The 14,293-nt window shown below is 43.7% G+C and overlaps 1 protein-coding gene across 1 annotated transcript in view; it reads right to left on the reverse strand.

Annotated features, from left to right (window-relative positions):
* ipo5 (importin 5) overlaps positions 1-14,293 on the reverse strand; it is a 66,591-nt gene that overhangs the window by 17,304 nt on the left and 34,994 nt on the right. Inside the window, exons 10-16 of the mRNA XM_085998436.1 lie at positions 13,824-13,930; positions 11,589-11,713; positions 10,496-10,585; positions 10,026-10,199; positions 7,903-8,121; positions 7,737-7,820; positions 5,001-5,133 (exon numbers count right to left, since the gene is read on the reverse strand). Of these exons, the coding sequence (XP_085854562.1) occupies positions 5,001-5,133; positions 7,737-7,820; positions 7,903-8,121; positions 10,026-10,199; positions 10,496-10,585; positions 11,589-11,713; positions 13,824-13,930 (932 nt within the window). The remainder of the gene's footprint in view (positions 1-5,000; positions 5,134-7,736; positions 7,821-7,902; positions 8,122-10,025; positions 10,200-10,495; positions 10,586-11,588; positions 11,714-13,823; positions 13,931-14,293) is intronic.

The raw sequence follows: 14,293 nt of genomic DNA on the forward strand, positions 1-14,293 counted from the left end.
GCCAATTTGCGCACAGCAAGCTCCGACAAACAGCAATGCGATGACGACCTGAATCGGTTTTAGTGATGCTGATTGAGGGAGAACTCCCCTGCTCTTTGAACTAGTGCCATGGGATCTTTCACATCCACCCGAGGGCTGTAACATCTCAACTGAAAGACGGCACCTCCGACAGTGTAGCACTCCCTCAGTACTGCAGTGAAAGTGTCAGCCGAGATTGTGCGCTCGGGTCTCTGGAGTGGGACTTGAACCCATGGCCATCGGACTGAGGCGAGAGTGTGCTACCAACTGAGCCATGGCCGACACCTTAATTTTGAGCAGTCTTCCTGCAGAATGGAGTTCAAAAACCTGCTCCCACTAATTCATAGTTGCCGATTGAAGACACGTCGAACGCCAGCACAAACCGTATACTTAGTTTCAATTTTAACCAAAACATTAATATGTGAATTGAAGACACAAATGAACCAAACTTGCTTGGAGGGCAGAAACCAACTGGGCCAGTTTTTGAAACAAAGGGAACAGTAGCTTCCTTCTGCGAGCGTGACCTCCATTTCAAAAGGTAGCGGCCGAGTCTCAGCAACTGTGCAAAAGCTTATCTACTGCCAAAAGAACACATTGTTGGTGCTTGAACGTCACAGCCACTCGGTTAGGAAACTGTCTGCATTTTGATGAAAGTGTCACAAGTTTAACGACAGTAACCTCAGCCTACTCCAAGCTACATGCTCCTCCCTTTCAGAGCTCCACAACAAGGTGTGTAGCGACTGTTGCACAGTCTGCCCATTTTTGAATGGAAATTAATATCCTCTGCAATTCAGAGAATTCCTTCCCAATTGTTAAACAAAACCTCTACCCTCTTTCAATAATGGTGTAGCTCTTGCAACAACAGTACTGTATCAGTGCACGAAACAGAGCATTTCAGTGTCATAAATCATTGCCACATCTGAACTCAATAGCAGTTTCTCGGGATACCCATGCTTTTATTAAAGTAAAAATAGGACTATGGTTTTAAAAGTGTTGCTGGCACCCAATGCTTGCATTTAACTGGAATAAGCGCGATGTAGATTGCTTAGTGCCGAATAGACGAGAGACACTCCGGAACAGTACCCATGGATTGGAGGGTAGCTCATGTTACCCCACTATTCAAAAAGATGGTAGCGAGAAAACAGGGAATTATAGACCGGTAAGCCTGACATCGGTAGTGGGGAAAATGCTAGAGTCCATTATAAAAGATGTAATAGCAGAGCACTTGGAAAACAGTGACAGGATCGGACAAAGTCAATATGGATTTACAAAAGGTAAATTGTGCTTGACTAATCTACTGGAATTTTTTTTGAGGATGTAACTGGTAAAATAGATAAGGGAGAACCAGTGGATGTGGTGTATTTGGACTTTCAGAAGGCTTTCGATAAAGTCCCGCATAAGAGATTAGCGTGCAAAGTTAAGGCACATGGGATCAGGGGCAAGGTACTGACTTGGATAGAGAACTGGTTGGCAGACAGGAAGCAAAGAGTGGGAATAAACGGGTCTTTTTCCGAATGGCAGGCAGTGACTAGTGGGGTACCGCAGGGATCGGTCCTTGGACCCCAGCTATTCACGTTGGCCCAGAAATTCGGCTCTCCACGGGTGAGTACGCATGGGGTACTCACCCGTAAGCCCAATGGAAGTGCCAGTTTCCTGCATGCACTGCGCATGCGCGGGAAACCGGCACTTCCGTTCCCCTGAAAGAAGGGGTTCAGAGTTTGAACACGTGCGCGGGAGAGGCAGCGCGTGCGCATCGAACGTAGGTTTTTTTTGCAGGTTTTCCTGGGAGGGTAAGTCTCCAGAATTTACACATTTAAAAAGCAGGCTAAGGCCTGCTTTTTACAAGGTAAGTGGTGAATTAATTAAAATTAAAACTTTTTTCCCACAGGTTTATTATTTTTAAATACTTTCAACAAAAGGTAAGTTTATTTTTAGCCCTGTTAGAAAATAAAATTATTTTTTCAAAAATTTAAATTGTTTAAAAGTTATTTCATGTAATTTATAGTTTATTTAAAAAATATGTTTTTAAAAAATTTATTTGAAGATTTAGTGATGTTTTGGGGCCCGTAGTATTTATAAGTTTTGACAGCTCTTCCTGTCAACTTATGAATGGAGCATTCCCTGCTCCGATTGGCTCCCCAGGGCCCATGTGATCCCAGGGGACGCATCGAACTAACTGCGCCCCTGGGATACGCAAGCACTGCGCGCTGGCAGTTGGAGCAGGCCCCGGATCGGAATTCCACGGGGGCCCACAGCTCAACGGCTGGCGCGCAAGTTAAGTGCAGGTCGGAGGCTTGCACCCGCGGGAAGCCCCCGACCCGACTTTCTGGGCCATTATATATTAACCATCTAGACGAGGGAACTAGATGTAATATCTCCCAAGTTTGCAGACGACACAATGCTAGGTGGGCATGTGTGCTGTGAGGAGGATGCCAAGAAACTCCAGTATGATCTGGACAGGTTGGGTGATTGGGCAGATGCAGTATAATGTGAATAAATGCGAGGTTATCCACTTTGGTGGCAAAAACAGGAAAGCAGATTATCTGAACGGCAATAGATTGGGAGAAGGGGAAGTGCAACGAGACCTGGGTGTCCTTGTGCACCAGTCGCTGAAGGTAAGCATGCAGGTGCAGCAGGCGGTTAAGGCAAATGGTATGTTGGCCTTTGTAGCGAGAGGGTTCGAGTACAGGAACATGGATGTCTTGCTGCAGTTGTACAGGGCCTTGGTGAGACCACACCTTGAGTATTGTGTGCGGTTTTGGTTGCCTTATCTGAGGAAGGATGTTCTTGCCATGGAGGGAGTGCAGCGAAGATTCACCAGACTGACACCTGGGATGGCAGGAATGACGTATGAGGAGAGATTGGGTCGATTGGGCTTATACTCGCTGGAGTTTAGAAGAATGAGAGGGGATCTCATTGAAACTTATAAAATTCTAACAGGACTAGACAGACTAGACGCTGGAAGGATGTTCCCGATGGCGGGGGAGTCCAGAACCAGGGGTCACAGTCTAAGGATAAGGGGTAAGCCATTTAGGACTGAGATGGAGGAGGAATTTCTTCACCCAGAGAATGGTGAACCTGTGGAATTCTCTACCACAGAAGGCAGTACAGGCCAATACATTAAATATATTCAAGAAGGAGTTAGATATATTTAAGGCTAAAGGGATCAAGGGATATGGGGAGAAGGCAGGGACAGGGTACTGAATTTGGATGATCAGCCATGATCGCATTAAATGGTGGAGCAGGCTCGAGGGGCTGAATGGCCTACTCCTGCTCCTATCTTCTATGTTTCTATGAATATACCTCCCTCCAATCTGCCCCAGTGCATCCTGCACTCTCCAGAAGGGAAGCAGTATTGTGTGCATGGGTGCAGGCCCATATGTGTCTGCAACCCCTCAATATCTCAGAACTGGCCCATGTGTAAAGCCAGTGTCAGCAGGCTAAAATTAACTATTGAATTCAATCCTTTGCTCAGCCAACATGCACAAATGGACACTCTTTCCAACAAGACACTGATAAAGAGCGATGATCCTAGCTCAGAGGTTCTCAAACTTTACTTATTGCGTACCCCCACCCTTCTAGATCTACCAGCTACCCACTGAACCCTACCAGCAGACAGGTTTACATTTTTTAACTCTTTTAATCCCCAAGCATTGTACAAAATGTACAAATTATAATATACGTATATACAACTTAGTGTATGGTGATTGGAGGAGGGGGCTCGGTACGTCATTGTCTCTGTGTATCTGTGTTCTCATTGATACATCTTGAAGTAAATTAACTACTTTATGTACCAAATTCCCAGAGTTTTAAAGCTTCACCCGAGTAGCCTATTATAAAAATGTAATAAATAAAATTAATAAAATCTACCAGTAGACAATTTTTCCCATGTACAACGCCCCCCCCAAATGATGCCTTGCGTTTCCCCCAGGGGTATACGTACCACATTTTGGGAATCCCTGTCCCAGATGATTCACTCGCAGATGAACTTCGAATCGGCCTGGGATCTTTTGCTATGTAGGGTTTAGTACTAAACTATGCGGTGATTTTACCCAGTAGCCACCCAGAGAGCCACAGTAAGCCTCAACTTGAGCCGTGGGACAATATGCACCAGGGTAGCTCGGGCATAAACAAATTGTCTTGTAAAGTGCAAATAAAGAGTTAATATTAAATATAATGGTCAGCCACCAGCATGGACCTGCAGGGCCGAATGGCCAGTTTTGGTGCTGCAAATACTTTGCAACCCATTCTAACAGGAGGCGCTAAGCAACCGAATCCCCCCCACCCCCAATGTTTTCAAGGGGAGACTGGATAGGCACTTGAGGGAAATACACTTGCAGGGCTACGGGGGTAAAGCAGGGGAATGGGACTGACTGGATTGCTCCACAGAAAGCCGGCACGGACTCAATGGGCCGAATGGCCTCCTTCTGTGCAGTTATGATCGACTCTAATCGGACCTGCTTGCCCAAAGCAGTAAGTACAGGAAACTCTCGATTTACCGGCACCTAAATAACCGCAAATCTCTGTTAACCGGCAAAATTCAGGAGTAGGTTCAGGTAAGTTTTACTTCATATTAGTGGCCGTTCCTGGATCTGTGGCTGTGTAACCGGGGTTCCTGCACCTGTTGCTAAGCAACAGTGATGCCTGGATCTTGTGGCCCGGGTTCCTGCACCTGTTGTTAAGCAACAGGGAAGCCTGGATTTGTTGCTGTGTACGGAGCTCTTGTACCTTTTACTATACCTCTCTGTAATCCGGACTTTGACAAACCGGCACTACGCCGGTCCCGGATAAAAAAAAGTGTTTCCTGCATCTCAAATACCCCAAATAACCAGTAGGATCGTGGTTCACAATAGCAAAATGACAAAGACCACGCAAGTTAATTGGCTGTCGGCCTACTTTCAACTTCGAGCTCAAAACACTTCCATTTAGAATGGATGAGGGCAGGGAGAAGAGTGCAGCTTGTCGGTGTCTGCTGTACTTACTGTCCAGGAGGGCCACTTCAGGTTTAATTGAAGCAGTCTTCATCAGTGGTCCCATAACAACAGGAAGATACTGCTGGAACTCCTTACCAAGGATCTTACACATCCTTGCCCATGCAGAGATCATGTAAGATATCTAGGAAAAATAGAAAATTAGTCTGAGTGACAGCCTGAGGTTCAAATCTCATTTTGTTCCCCCAGAGCTAACAATTTAGTGAGACCCACAGGATTGGAGTGAAAAAATAAATATACATAGATATAGCTAAAGATAGATGGAAATGTAGATAGATAAAAAAGTATAAAGTATAAGTGTAAGTATATAGCATGTGTACATCTACATTTATCTATATAGATGTACACACTATCTAACTATATCTATATACACAATATATATGTTACATATACACTAAATATATACACATATATACAATATAATATGTTACACACACGTGCACAGCAAATTTTAAAGCAATGGCCCAGAAATTCGGGTCTCCACGGGTGAGTACGCACGGGGTACTCACCCGTAGGCCCAATGGAAGTGCCGGTTTCGTGCATGCGCGGGAAACCGGAGCTTCCGTTCCCCTGAATGAAGGGGTTCAGAGGTCGAACGCATGCGCAGGAGAGGCTGCGCGTGCGCATTGAACTTACTTTTTTTTTTTTTTGGCAGGTTTTTCCGGGAGGGCAAGTCTCCAGAAGTTAGACATGTAAAAAGCAGTCACAAGGCCTGCTTTTTACAAGGTAAGTGGTGAATTAATTAAAATTAAAACATTTTTCCCCCCCACAGGTTTTTTATTTTTAAATACTTTAAAGAAAGGTAAGTTTATTTTTAGCCCTGTTAGAAAATGTAATTAATTAAAAAAAATTAAAAATTGTTTTAAAATAGTTATTATTTCATGTAATTTATAGTTTAAAAAAAAGGAGAGAGATGTTTTGGGGCTTATACTATTTATGGTTTTGACAGGTCTTCCGGTCAATTTTATGAATGGGCATTTCCCTGCTACCATTGGCTCCCCATGGCCCACGTGATCCCAGGGGACGCATCGAACTAACTGCGCCCCTGGGATAAGCAAGCACTGCGTGACGGCAGTTGGCGGAGGCCCAGGATCGGAATTCCACGGGGGCCCACAGCTCAACGGCTGTCGCGCTAGGTAAGTGCAGGACGGTGGCTTACATCTGCGGGAAGCCCCCGACCTGAATTTCTGGAATATTCAGAAGAATTTGTGGTTCTTTAAGTTTAAGACGAAGCTAATCAAGACTTGTTTACAAATTATGAAAGAAAATATACATTCGTTTTAGTAAAATCAAAATGTTAGTTGGTTGATTAGAGAGAACTGAAAGTCATTCGTTTAAAAATGGACACACACACACACACGAGAGAGAAATTGACATGCCGCTGAAGTGTGATTATTGCAGTACTCATCAAGCAGTGGCAACACGTAGTAATTTAAACACTTAATTAATGGCGCTCCAAGACTTCCTCCCAAGTCAAGTGGAAGTCATGCTGAAAATTGAAGTTTGCTCATTCCATTCCCATTATGGAAGAGAGCATCAACATGAAACAGCTCAAAGTATTGCCACTCAGCTCCGTTTACAGTGGGCAGATGACAGCACCACTGCACGTCACCATTCTGATCTGGCACCATGTAGCCAAGTCAATGCCTCTCATGTTCAGTTAATAAGAGAACCCTTTCATATGGATAAACCCACTGCAAAGGGTTCCGAGGAGAGCAAATCAGGAGAAACGGTTTCCAGTGGCAGGAGGGGCAGTAACCAGAGGACACAGATTGAAGATAATCGGCAAAAGAACCAGAGGGGAGACAAGGAGAAATGTTTTTACGTAGCAAAAGGGCGGTGGAAGATGATCCAATACTAACTTTCAAAAGGGAATTGGAGAAATACTTGAAAAGAAAAGATTTGTAGTGATATGAGGAGAGAGTGTGGGACTAATTGGACAACTCTTTCAAAGAGCCAGCAGAGAGACGATGGGCCAAATGGCCTCCTTCTATGCTGCAAGATTCTAGAAAACAGATTTTGCCCCAAAGTCAGGCCAATTTTTTTTTTTTTTTTAAAAAGGCAACCACCCCCTCTCCAATTTCCTCCCACTCCCTCACCAAGACTCACAGGTTCACAGATGCCCTCCGTCCTTGGCCAAGTAGCCGCTGCTCAAATGCTAAGAATTTATAGTCTAGTATCAGCGGGCTAATTTTGACTGTGCTTCGGCTGTATTGTCTTCTCCAACCATGTCCTCGCCCACGACCACATGCACCCACTTTCCCAGCTGGTTTTTAAGAATAGCGATCAGCAGTAGCAAATGCCTGATTTCCACCCCCCCCCCTTCCCCGCCCATCCAATTGCAGTCCCCTGCTCCCCAAACAGCTGCCCCTGGCTATGATCAGCACAGACTGGGGATTTAACACAGGACTTTCAGCTTTATGTGCACACCAGGTGTTGCTGGCAATGTTTATAAAAGAAAAGAGCAACTTGCAGCAGAAAGCCTCGACTCACCGAGATTCAGGAAGAGCAGGAAAGGACTTCAGTTTCTTGAAGAGCAAAATTAAGAGAATAAGGATCTCTAGCACTTAAAAGATTGGTCTGCTTGTAGAAACTTGAAAACCGGCCATGCTATTTCACTGTTGAGAAGGGCGCGTCTGCAGCAACATAATTTACAAAGCGATTCCTTACAGAGCGAGACAGCGCACTCAAATACCATAGCCTCACCGTCAAAACAAGTCGACATACCTGTGGGTCGTCATCCTCCAATTCGCTGGAATCGGTTTGGGTTTTTAGAAGCAACTGCATCACATCAGAGGCGTCTTGCATAAACTACAAAAACACTAGAGTTAATGGAATGAACGGCAGTGCCAAACCGGGAAAAACTTTGAAACTTTTAATAAAACCGGGTTACCTTATCTTTACCAACAGCAAGGCCGATCAGGCTGATGCACTCGATGGTCTTTCCCCTCAGGAGTCGGAGCTCTTTCTGGACTCCGTTTTCCACAATGTGCTTCAGCGATGGCATGAACAAGTCGTAATATGGGACAAATTTCTCCTCTGCAGTGTCGGCCACAGAAGCAATGGATGTAACAACCTGCTCCAGTACCAGCTTAGTTCCTTTCTGTATGAGCTATAGGGAGAACAAAACATCAATATACTGTATACAGTTTCCTTGCAATCTTGAGGTACGCGGAAAACTTTGAAATAAGGACACACGCAAACCGCTCTCACCTCTGCGCAGGTCACATAAGAACAGGAGACCATCCAGCCCCTCGAGCTTGTTCCCCTGTTCAATTAGATCATCGCTGATCTGTACCTTCACTCCCTTTAAACCATATCCCACCATACCTTTACTCAATAAAAAAAAATCTGCCAATCTCAGCCGTGAAAATTTCAATTGAGACCCAGCATCCAGCCTTTTGGGGGGGGGGGGGGGGGGGGGAAGAATATTACACATTTCCTCTGCCCTTTGCGGAATAAATGTTTCACTCCTGAATGGCCGAGCTCTAACTCGAACGTTGGGTTGCCTTGTTCTGTATTCACCCACCAGTGGAAACAGTTTCTCGCTGTGCACCCTATCAAATTCCTTTATCATTTTAACCACCTCAATTAGCTTGTAGGAATCAACGGAATCCTATCTAAATCACTGAGGTCGAGGCAGTTCAGTAAATTAACCGAATTTAATTAAACTGGTGAACAAAACAAAAACATGCAGGAGCAACAGCAAACAGGTCTACACAGTAACTAGTTCCACGAGGTCTGAACTCAGAACCTCCCACCTCTGACATCATCACGTTTCCCGCCACTCGGGGCACCACGTCATCGCGTTGTTTCAGGGTTTTTACAGAAAGCTTGTTTACACTCAGCAAACGGACATAGGTGCTGTAACATTGCTTTAAAGACAGTTATTCATTTGTACAGGAGTTCATTGGTGGTTTTACCACATGCTCACCCTTTAACTTCCTAAACTCAAGGGAATACAAACCTAGCCGATGTAACCGGTCTTCATAATTTAACCCCCGGTATCATACTGCCGAGTCTGCACTGTACCCTTCAAAGGCCAATTTATCGTTCCCGAAGTGCTTTCCCAAAGCTCAACGCAGTGCTGCAGGTGGAGTCTGACCAAGTCTCTGTACAACTGAAGCAGAACTTCCTCCCTTTAGTATTTTGACCCTCTTGAGGAATAACCTAACAGTACAGGAAACTGTGTTATCCGGAGGCTAACTGTCCGGAATGCTCGAGCCACCGGCAAAAATCAGGAGCCGTTTTCGTTAGGTTGTTTTTCTTCTCGTTGCTTTTTTCCTCAACAGTCAAGCTCTGCTGAAGCTGTTGCTAAGCTACAGAGACGCTTGGACTGTTTAGAAGCAACAGGGTTTGTTGACAGATACGGAGCTCAGAAGCTTCCGTATCTTTCAACATTAGCGCTGGAGTGTCCGGCAGTTTTGAGGGAACGGCAGCAGCTCGGTCCCGTCGGTGCCGGATAGCACAAAGTTCCCTGTACATTACCCTTTTTGATTACTTTTTGTACCTGTGCACCAGCTTTTATTGGTGTGTGTATTCAAATCCCTTTGGTTCTCTGCAGTTTCAAGTCGCCTGCCATTAAGAAAATATTCCGATTGGTCTTTCTTGGAGTACCTCGCACGTCCCCACATTGAACTCCACCTGCCACACTTTTGCCCACTCACTTAATCTGTGTGTTCCTTTGTAACTTCCAGCTCCCATCTATACAACTTACCGTGCATCCTAACTTGGTTATAAAACTCTTTATTCCTTCATCCAAGTCACTGATTATGTATATAAAAAGCTGAGGCCCCAGTGCAGATCCCTGGGGAACACCACTTGTCACATTCCACCAATCTGAGAACATTCCCTTTATCCCTACCTCATTCTTAATGAGGTCTCAATTTTTATTGCATACTACGGGTAAATCAGGACACTGTTTAAAAGGATTTTTTCCCCCAAATAAAGTTTAATAAAAATAGTTTACCAAGTTAAAGGCTGAAGTGGACTAACCGAAGATGGAAAGCAACTTACCTCCTGTAGTTTAGCTACCATGATAACATGCAGGTGATTGACTAGGTTATCTAGGTATGGGAGCAGCAGCGATTTGGGGCAATCTTCAGTGAAGTTAATGAGAGCAGCAGCAGCATGAGCTTGAACGCGTGGATTCGCCTGATCTTCCATAGTTTGCAAGAGGGCTGAAATGACCTGTTTAAAAACAAAACAAAACAAATGCTGACACCCCAAATTGATTTGGTTTCCTTTATGCTCCGACTACATATGGAATTCTACAAATTCCTCAGGAAAGCCAGGCAGAATGGAGACCAATTATAATTTTCAGCCGGATCCTCAAAATCTAAAAAAAAGTGAACGATTGAACGAGACAAAAAGGTAAAAACAGTTAAATTGTGAACTGTGTTCATTTTAGCACGAATCATTTATGATTTGGTGTAAAAACACAAGAACAATATTCAGAGGTTCATATCCGAGCAAAGGAAGCTTACTTTGTCGTGAAACTTGCGCTGGAATGTTGGTGCGAAGTCGGTGGCCATCTGACCTATTGCATTACAAGCGGCATATCTAACTCTTGGATGCTAAAATGAAAATCAAAAGGAGATTACATTTCAAATCCAGCAATATTCCTGCAGTGCATCGTAAAAAATGTAAAGGTTTCAATTTGTAGAATACTCAATGTTAACTGTATAAAACCATTGCATCTGTATACAATTAGGAATGGGACAGACTTGAGCACAAGTGTAGAGAAGTTATGCTGAACCTTTATAAAGCTCTGGTTAGGCCACAACTGGAGTATAGCGTCCGATTAGGAAGGACGCGAAGGCACCTGAGAGGGGGCAGAGGAGATTTACCAGAATGGTTCCGGGGATGGGGGATCTTAGCTACAAGGACAGGTTGGAGAAGCTGGATTTGTTTTCATTACAGCAAAGGAGGTTGAGGGGTGATTTGATAGCGGTGTACAAGATTATGACAGGTTTGGATAGGCTAAACGGGGAAAGGCTGTTCCCACTAGTTGATGGTACAGGGACTAGGGGACATAGATTTAAGGTTTTGGGCAAGAGATACAGGGGGGACGTGAGGGAAAACTTTTTTACACAGCGAGTGGCGAGGACCTGGAACGCGCTGCCGACAGAAGTTTTCAAGGGAAGACTGGATAGGCACTTGAGGGAAATAAACTTGCAGGGCTACGGGGATAGAGCGGGGGAATGGGACTGACTGGATTGCTCTAGAGAGCCTGCATGAACTCGAAGGGCCGAATGGCCTCCCTGTGCCGTTATGACTGACTTATCAGCTCATTACAAATTGACAATTCTTTTCCATTTTACCAATGCTTATAAATCACCCCAAAGCACATCAAGCTCAGAACAAAACTGGGTGTTCCCAGCATCACCCTCCCTCAACTGAATTTCTCGTCGCCAGAAAGTGCCGACTCATACTGGCTGAAGGTGGGCAGATGACAACAACCCACCGAGATCGCAGCCAAATGGCCATTCTTCAAGTGCAAGCATTGGCCATCGGCAGGACATTCATTCTACACTTGTACTGAAGTAATACACTTGTATTGTATTTTATGTCACTCACTGGGTCTTGAAGAAATAGCAAGACAAAATTCACAATTTCATTGAGGATCCCTTCCATTTGCTGGTGACAGCCTTCCCCAATAGCGGACAAGGCCATCAGGCCCGCGTGCCTGTACTTCCAGTCAGCTGCAAGAAAACATCACAGCTTGTGTTAACAACTCGCATTTATATCGTAACTTTAATATCGGAAAATGTCCCAAGGCGCTCCACAAGAGCACAGACAAAAATTGAGACCGAGCCAAAGGAGATATTAGGACAAGTGACTAAAAACTTGGTTAAAAAGGTAGGTTTTAAGGTTCGTCTTAAAAGGAGGGGGACAGGGAGAGGATTCCAGAGCCAAGGGCCTATACGGCAGAAGGCATGGCCTCCAATGGCGGGGCGAAGGAACTGCCAATTAAGTACTTTTAAGTACTGTTGGAATGTAAGCAAATATGGCAGCCAATTTGCACACAGCAAGGTCCCGCAAACAGCAATGAGACCATTGGCCAGATAATCTATTTTAGTGATGTTGGTTGTAGGATAAAGGTTGGATGTTCTTTTAATGGCCCATTGACAAAACTAAGTTAATGAAAAAGCAGTCAGAGGGCAAGCCATCAATCCAACACATGGTAACTTGTTGACAAGTGCGATATCCCAGTCTTCCAAGGCACACGTCAATGATTCCCTCAAGTATTCAACAGCAGAATGCCAGAGATGCAAAACATTGGAAACAGGATGACCAGCAGAACAACTGTACCACAAGCAATACTGACTTTCCAAGTGCTGAATAATTTAAGAGTTGAAATAGCTTCCATAACTTTAGAAAGCACCGAGGCAAAAGTAATAGGGCAATAATTTTAAGGGTGAGAGATCACTTTAGGGTTAGGGTGAATTACAACAAATTTTCAGGAGGCATTATCATATCACTGGGAGTGAAAGAGATTGCAAGGGATTGGGGAAAATGAGTTTGCAGTAACCTACAGCTTTCTACGAGCCAAGAAGAAATAATAGAGGGAAGGTTTGGATGTGAAGACACTTTGAATACAGTAAATAGTACCTGTATTAATATAATAACAAAACCAGCTGACGCACACTTTCAGAACCTGGATTTTTCTGCCAATTATTCAATATTAAGTAGGCATTTTTAAATGTAAAAAGTGCAGATAATGTCCCATCGCCAGCTATATTTAGAAATATAAAGTCTCCCTGCCCAAACGGACCTTGCTCCAGTGTCAGCAGAGACCTAATTTCTCATGGTTCTTACAAGCGGCCACCAGAATTTTCCATTTCTGATGTACACCCCGAAACACTAACCCATCTTTTGCTCTTCACAGGTGCTGCGGTGTAGCTCCAGCATTTTCAGGTTTTATTTTAGATTTACATCATTTTTTGTTGTTGTTAGGAATGGATACTTGGACTTGCATGAAAATCCGATGGAATGAAGATATGATTTACACCCATTCATTATGGGCTTTGCGTTGTGGTGAGCAGTGTGTGTTGTTGGATATACAGTAATCAGCTGGTGCTCGTTACTAATTATAGGAGCTCAATATAAATAGCACGGTGTAAAAAAAGCCAGTTGGCCGACTACTTCCAAACAAAACTTATAGAATACAGATCATGCGGCAGGATTCTTTGATTTCATTTAAGTTTATTTAAATGATCTAAATCAACATACTCAATTAATATGGGAGTGTACCTGGTATAATCTACACACCAGAGCAAACACACTGCAAACAGGCTGTACACAAATTGGCATAGTGCACTCTACTTAATTCCCTCAGTCTCGAATGCAAAATGATACTCGATTTCAATCTGACACGAATGCAGAGTTCTACCTGGAATCTAGCCTCCCTTCCCACGGCATAAACGGATTTTTATCTCGGGATTAAGGACCACAGGTATCTCAACAACAACAAAAATCAGTAATGCTTCCTTGATGGTGTTACAGCAATATTGTCTTTCTTCACTCATCATCCCCCCTCCCCCATTTTATCATTGCTAAGAGGTGGACAGGCAAATTGCTCAATATAGCTTTGAAGTGGTGCAAGAACATGGACTATAGTCACTCACCCAGCAATGCTCACTGCCTCAATGGGGAAAGTGTCTTGAGAATTTGTTTAAATGCATTACGATTTTAACCCAAGAAAATCTAAGGTTAGCCCTAATGGGCTTTCATTTTGCAGAAATGGATTTGACGAAAACAAATAAATACTCATTGTGAAACAATTTAAATTACTGAATGCGCCAGACTCACAGTTTTGTAACATCTGCATGATGTGTTCTTTTATCAGTGGAAGCACTACTTTACCACCAAGGCCGCAGGCTATCCTGTCCAGGGCGCTTTCACCAGCCACAGCATTGCTAGGTTAAAACAAAAAAAGGTTTTGAGTTCCAAAAAGGAAAACCAAGTGAAATCAGGTTACTAGCAAGAATTTTAAAAATTAAGTTCAAGCCAGAAATAAAAAAAAACTTTAAATGGCAGCAACTGACTGAAGGCCTGTAATCTTGTTAAATCCAAACTTAAATATGCATTCCGAACCTCATTAACAAGTCTGCTTCTCAAATCAAACGTCTAAAGTTTTAGCAATCTTGTATCTGTACTTTTGAATTAGAAAAGTTTTAATTTTACTCCAAACTTTATAGGGACATTATACTTAAACAACAATTTGCATTTATATAGTAACCTTAACATAGTAAAATGTCCCAAGGTGCTTCACCTGGAGT

This window comes from Somniosus microcephalus, chromosome 10 (assembly GCF_052327205.1).
Source record: "Somniosus microcephalus isolate GS21.2 chromosome 10, FLI_Smic_1.0, whole genome shotgun sequence".
Classification (NCBI taxonomy): Eukaryota; Metazoa; Chordata; class Chondrichthyes; order Squaliformes; family Somniosidae; genus Somniosus; species Somniosus microcephalus.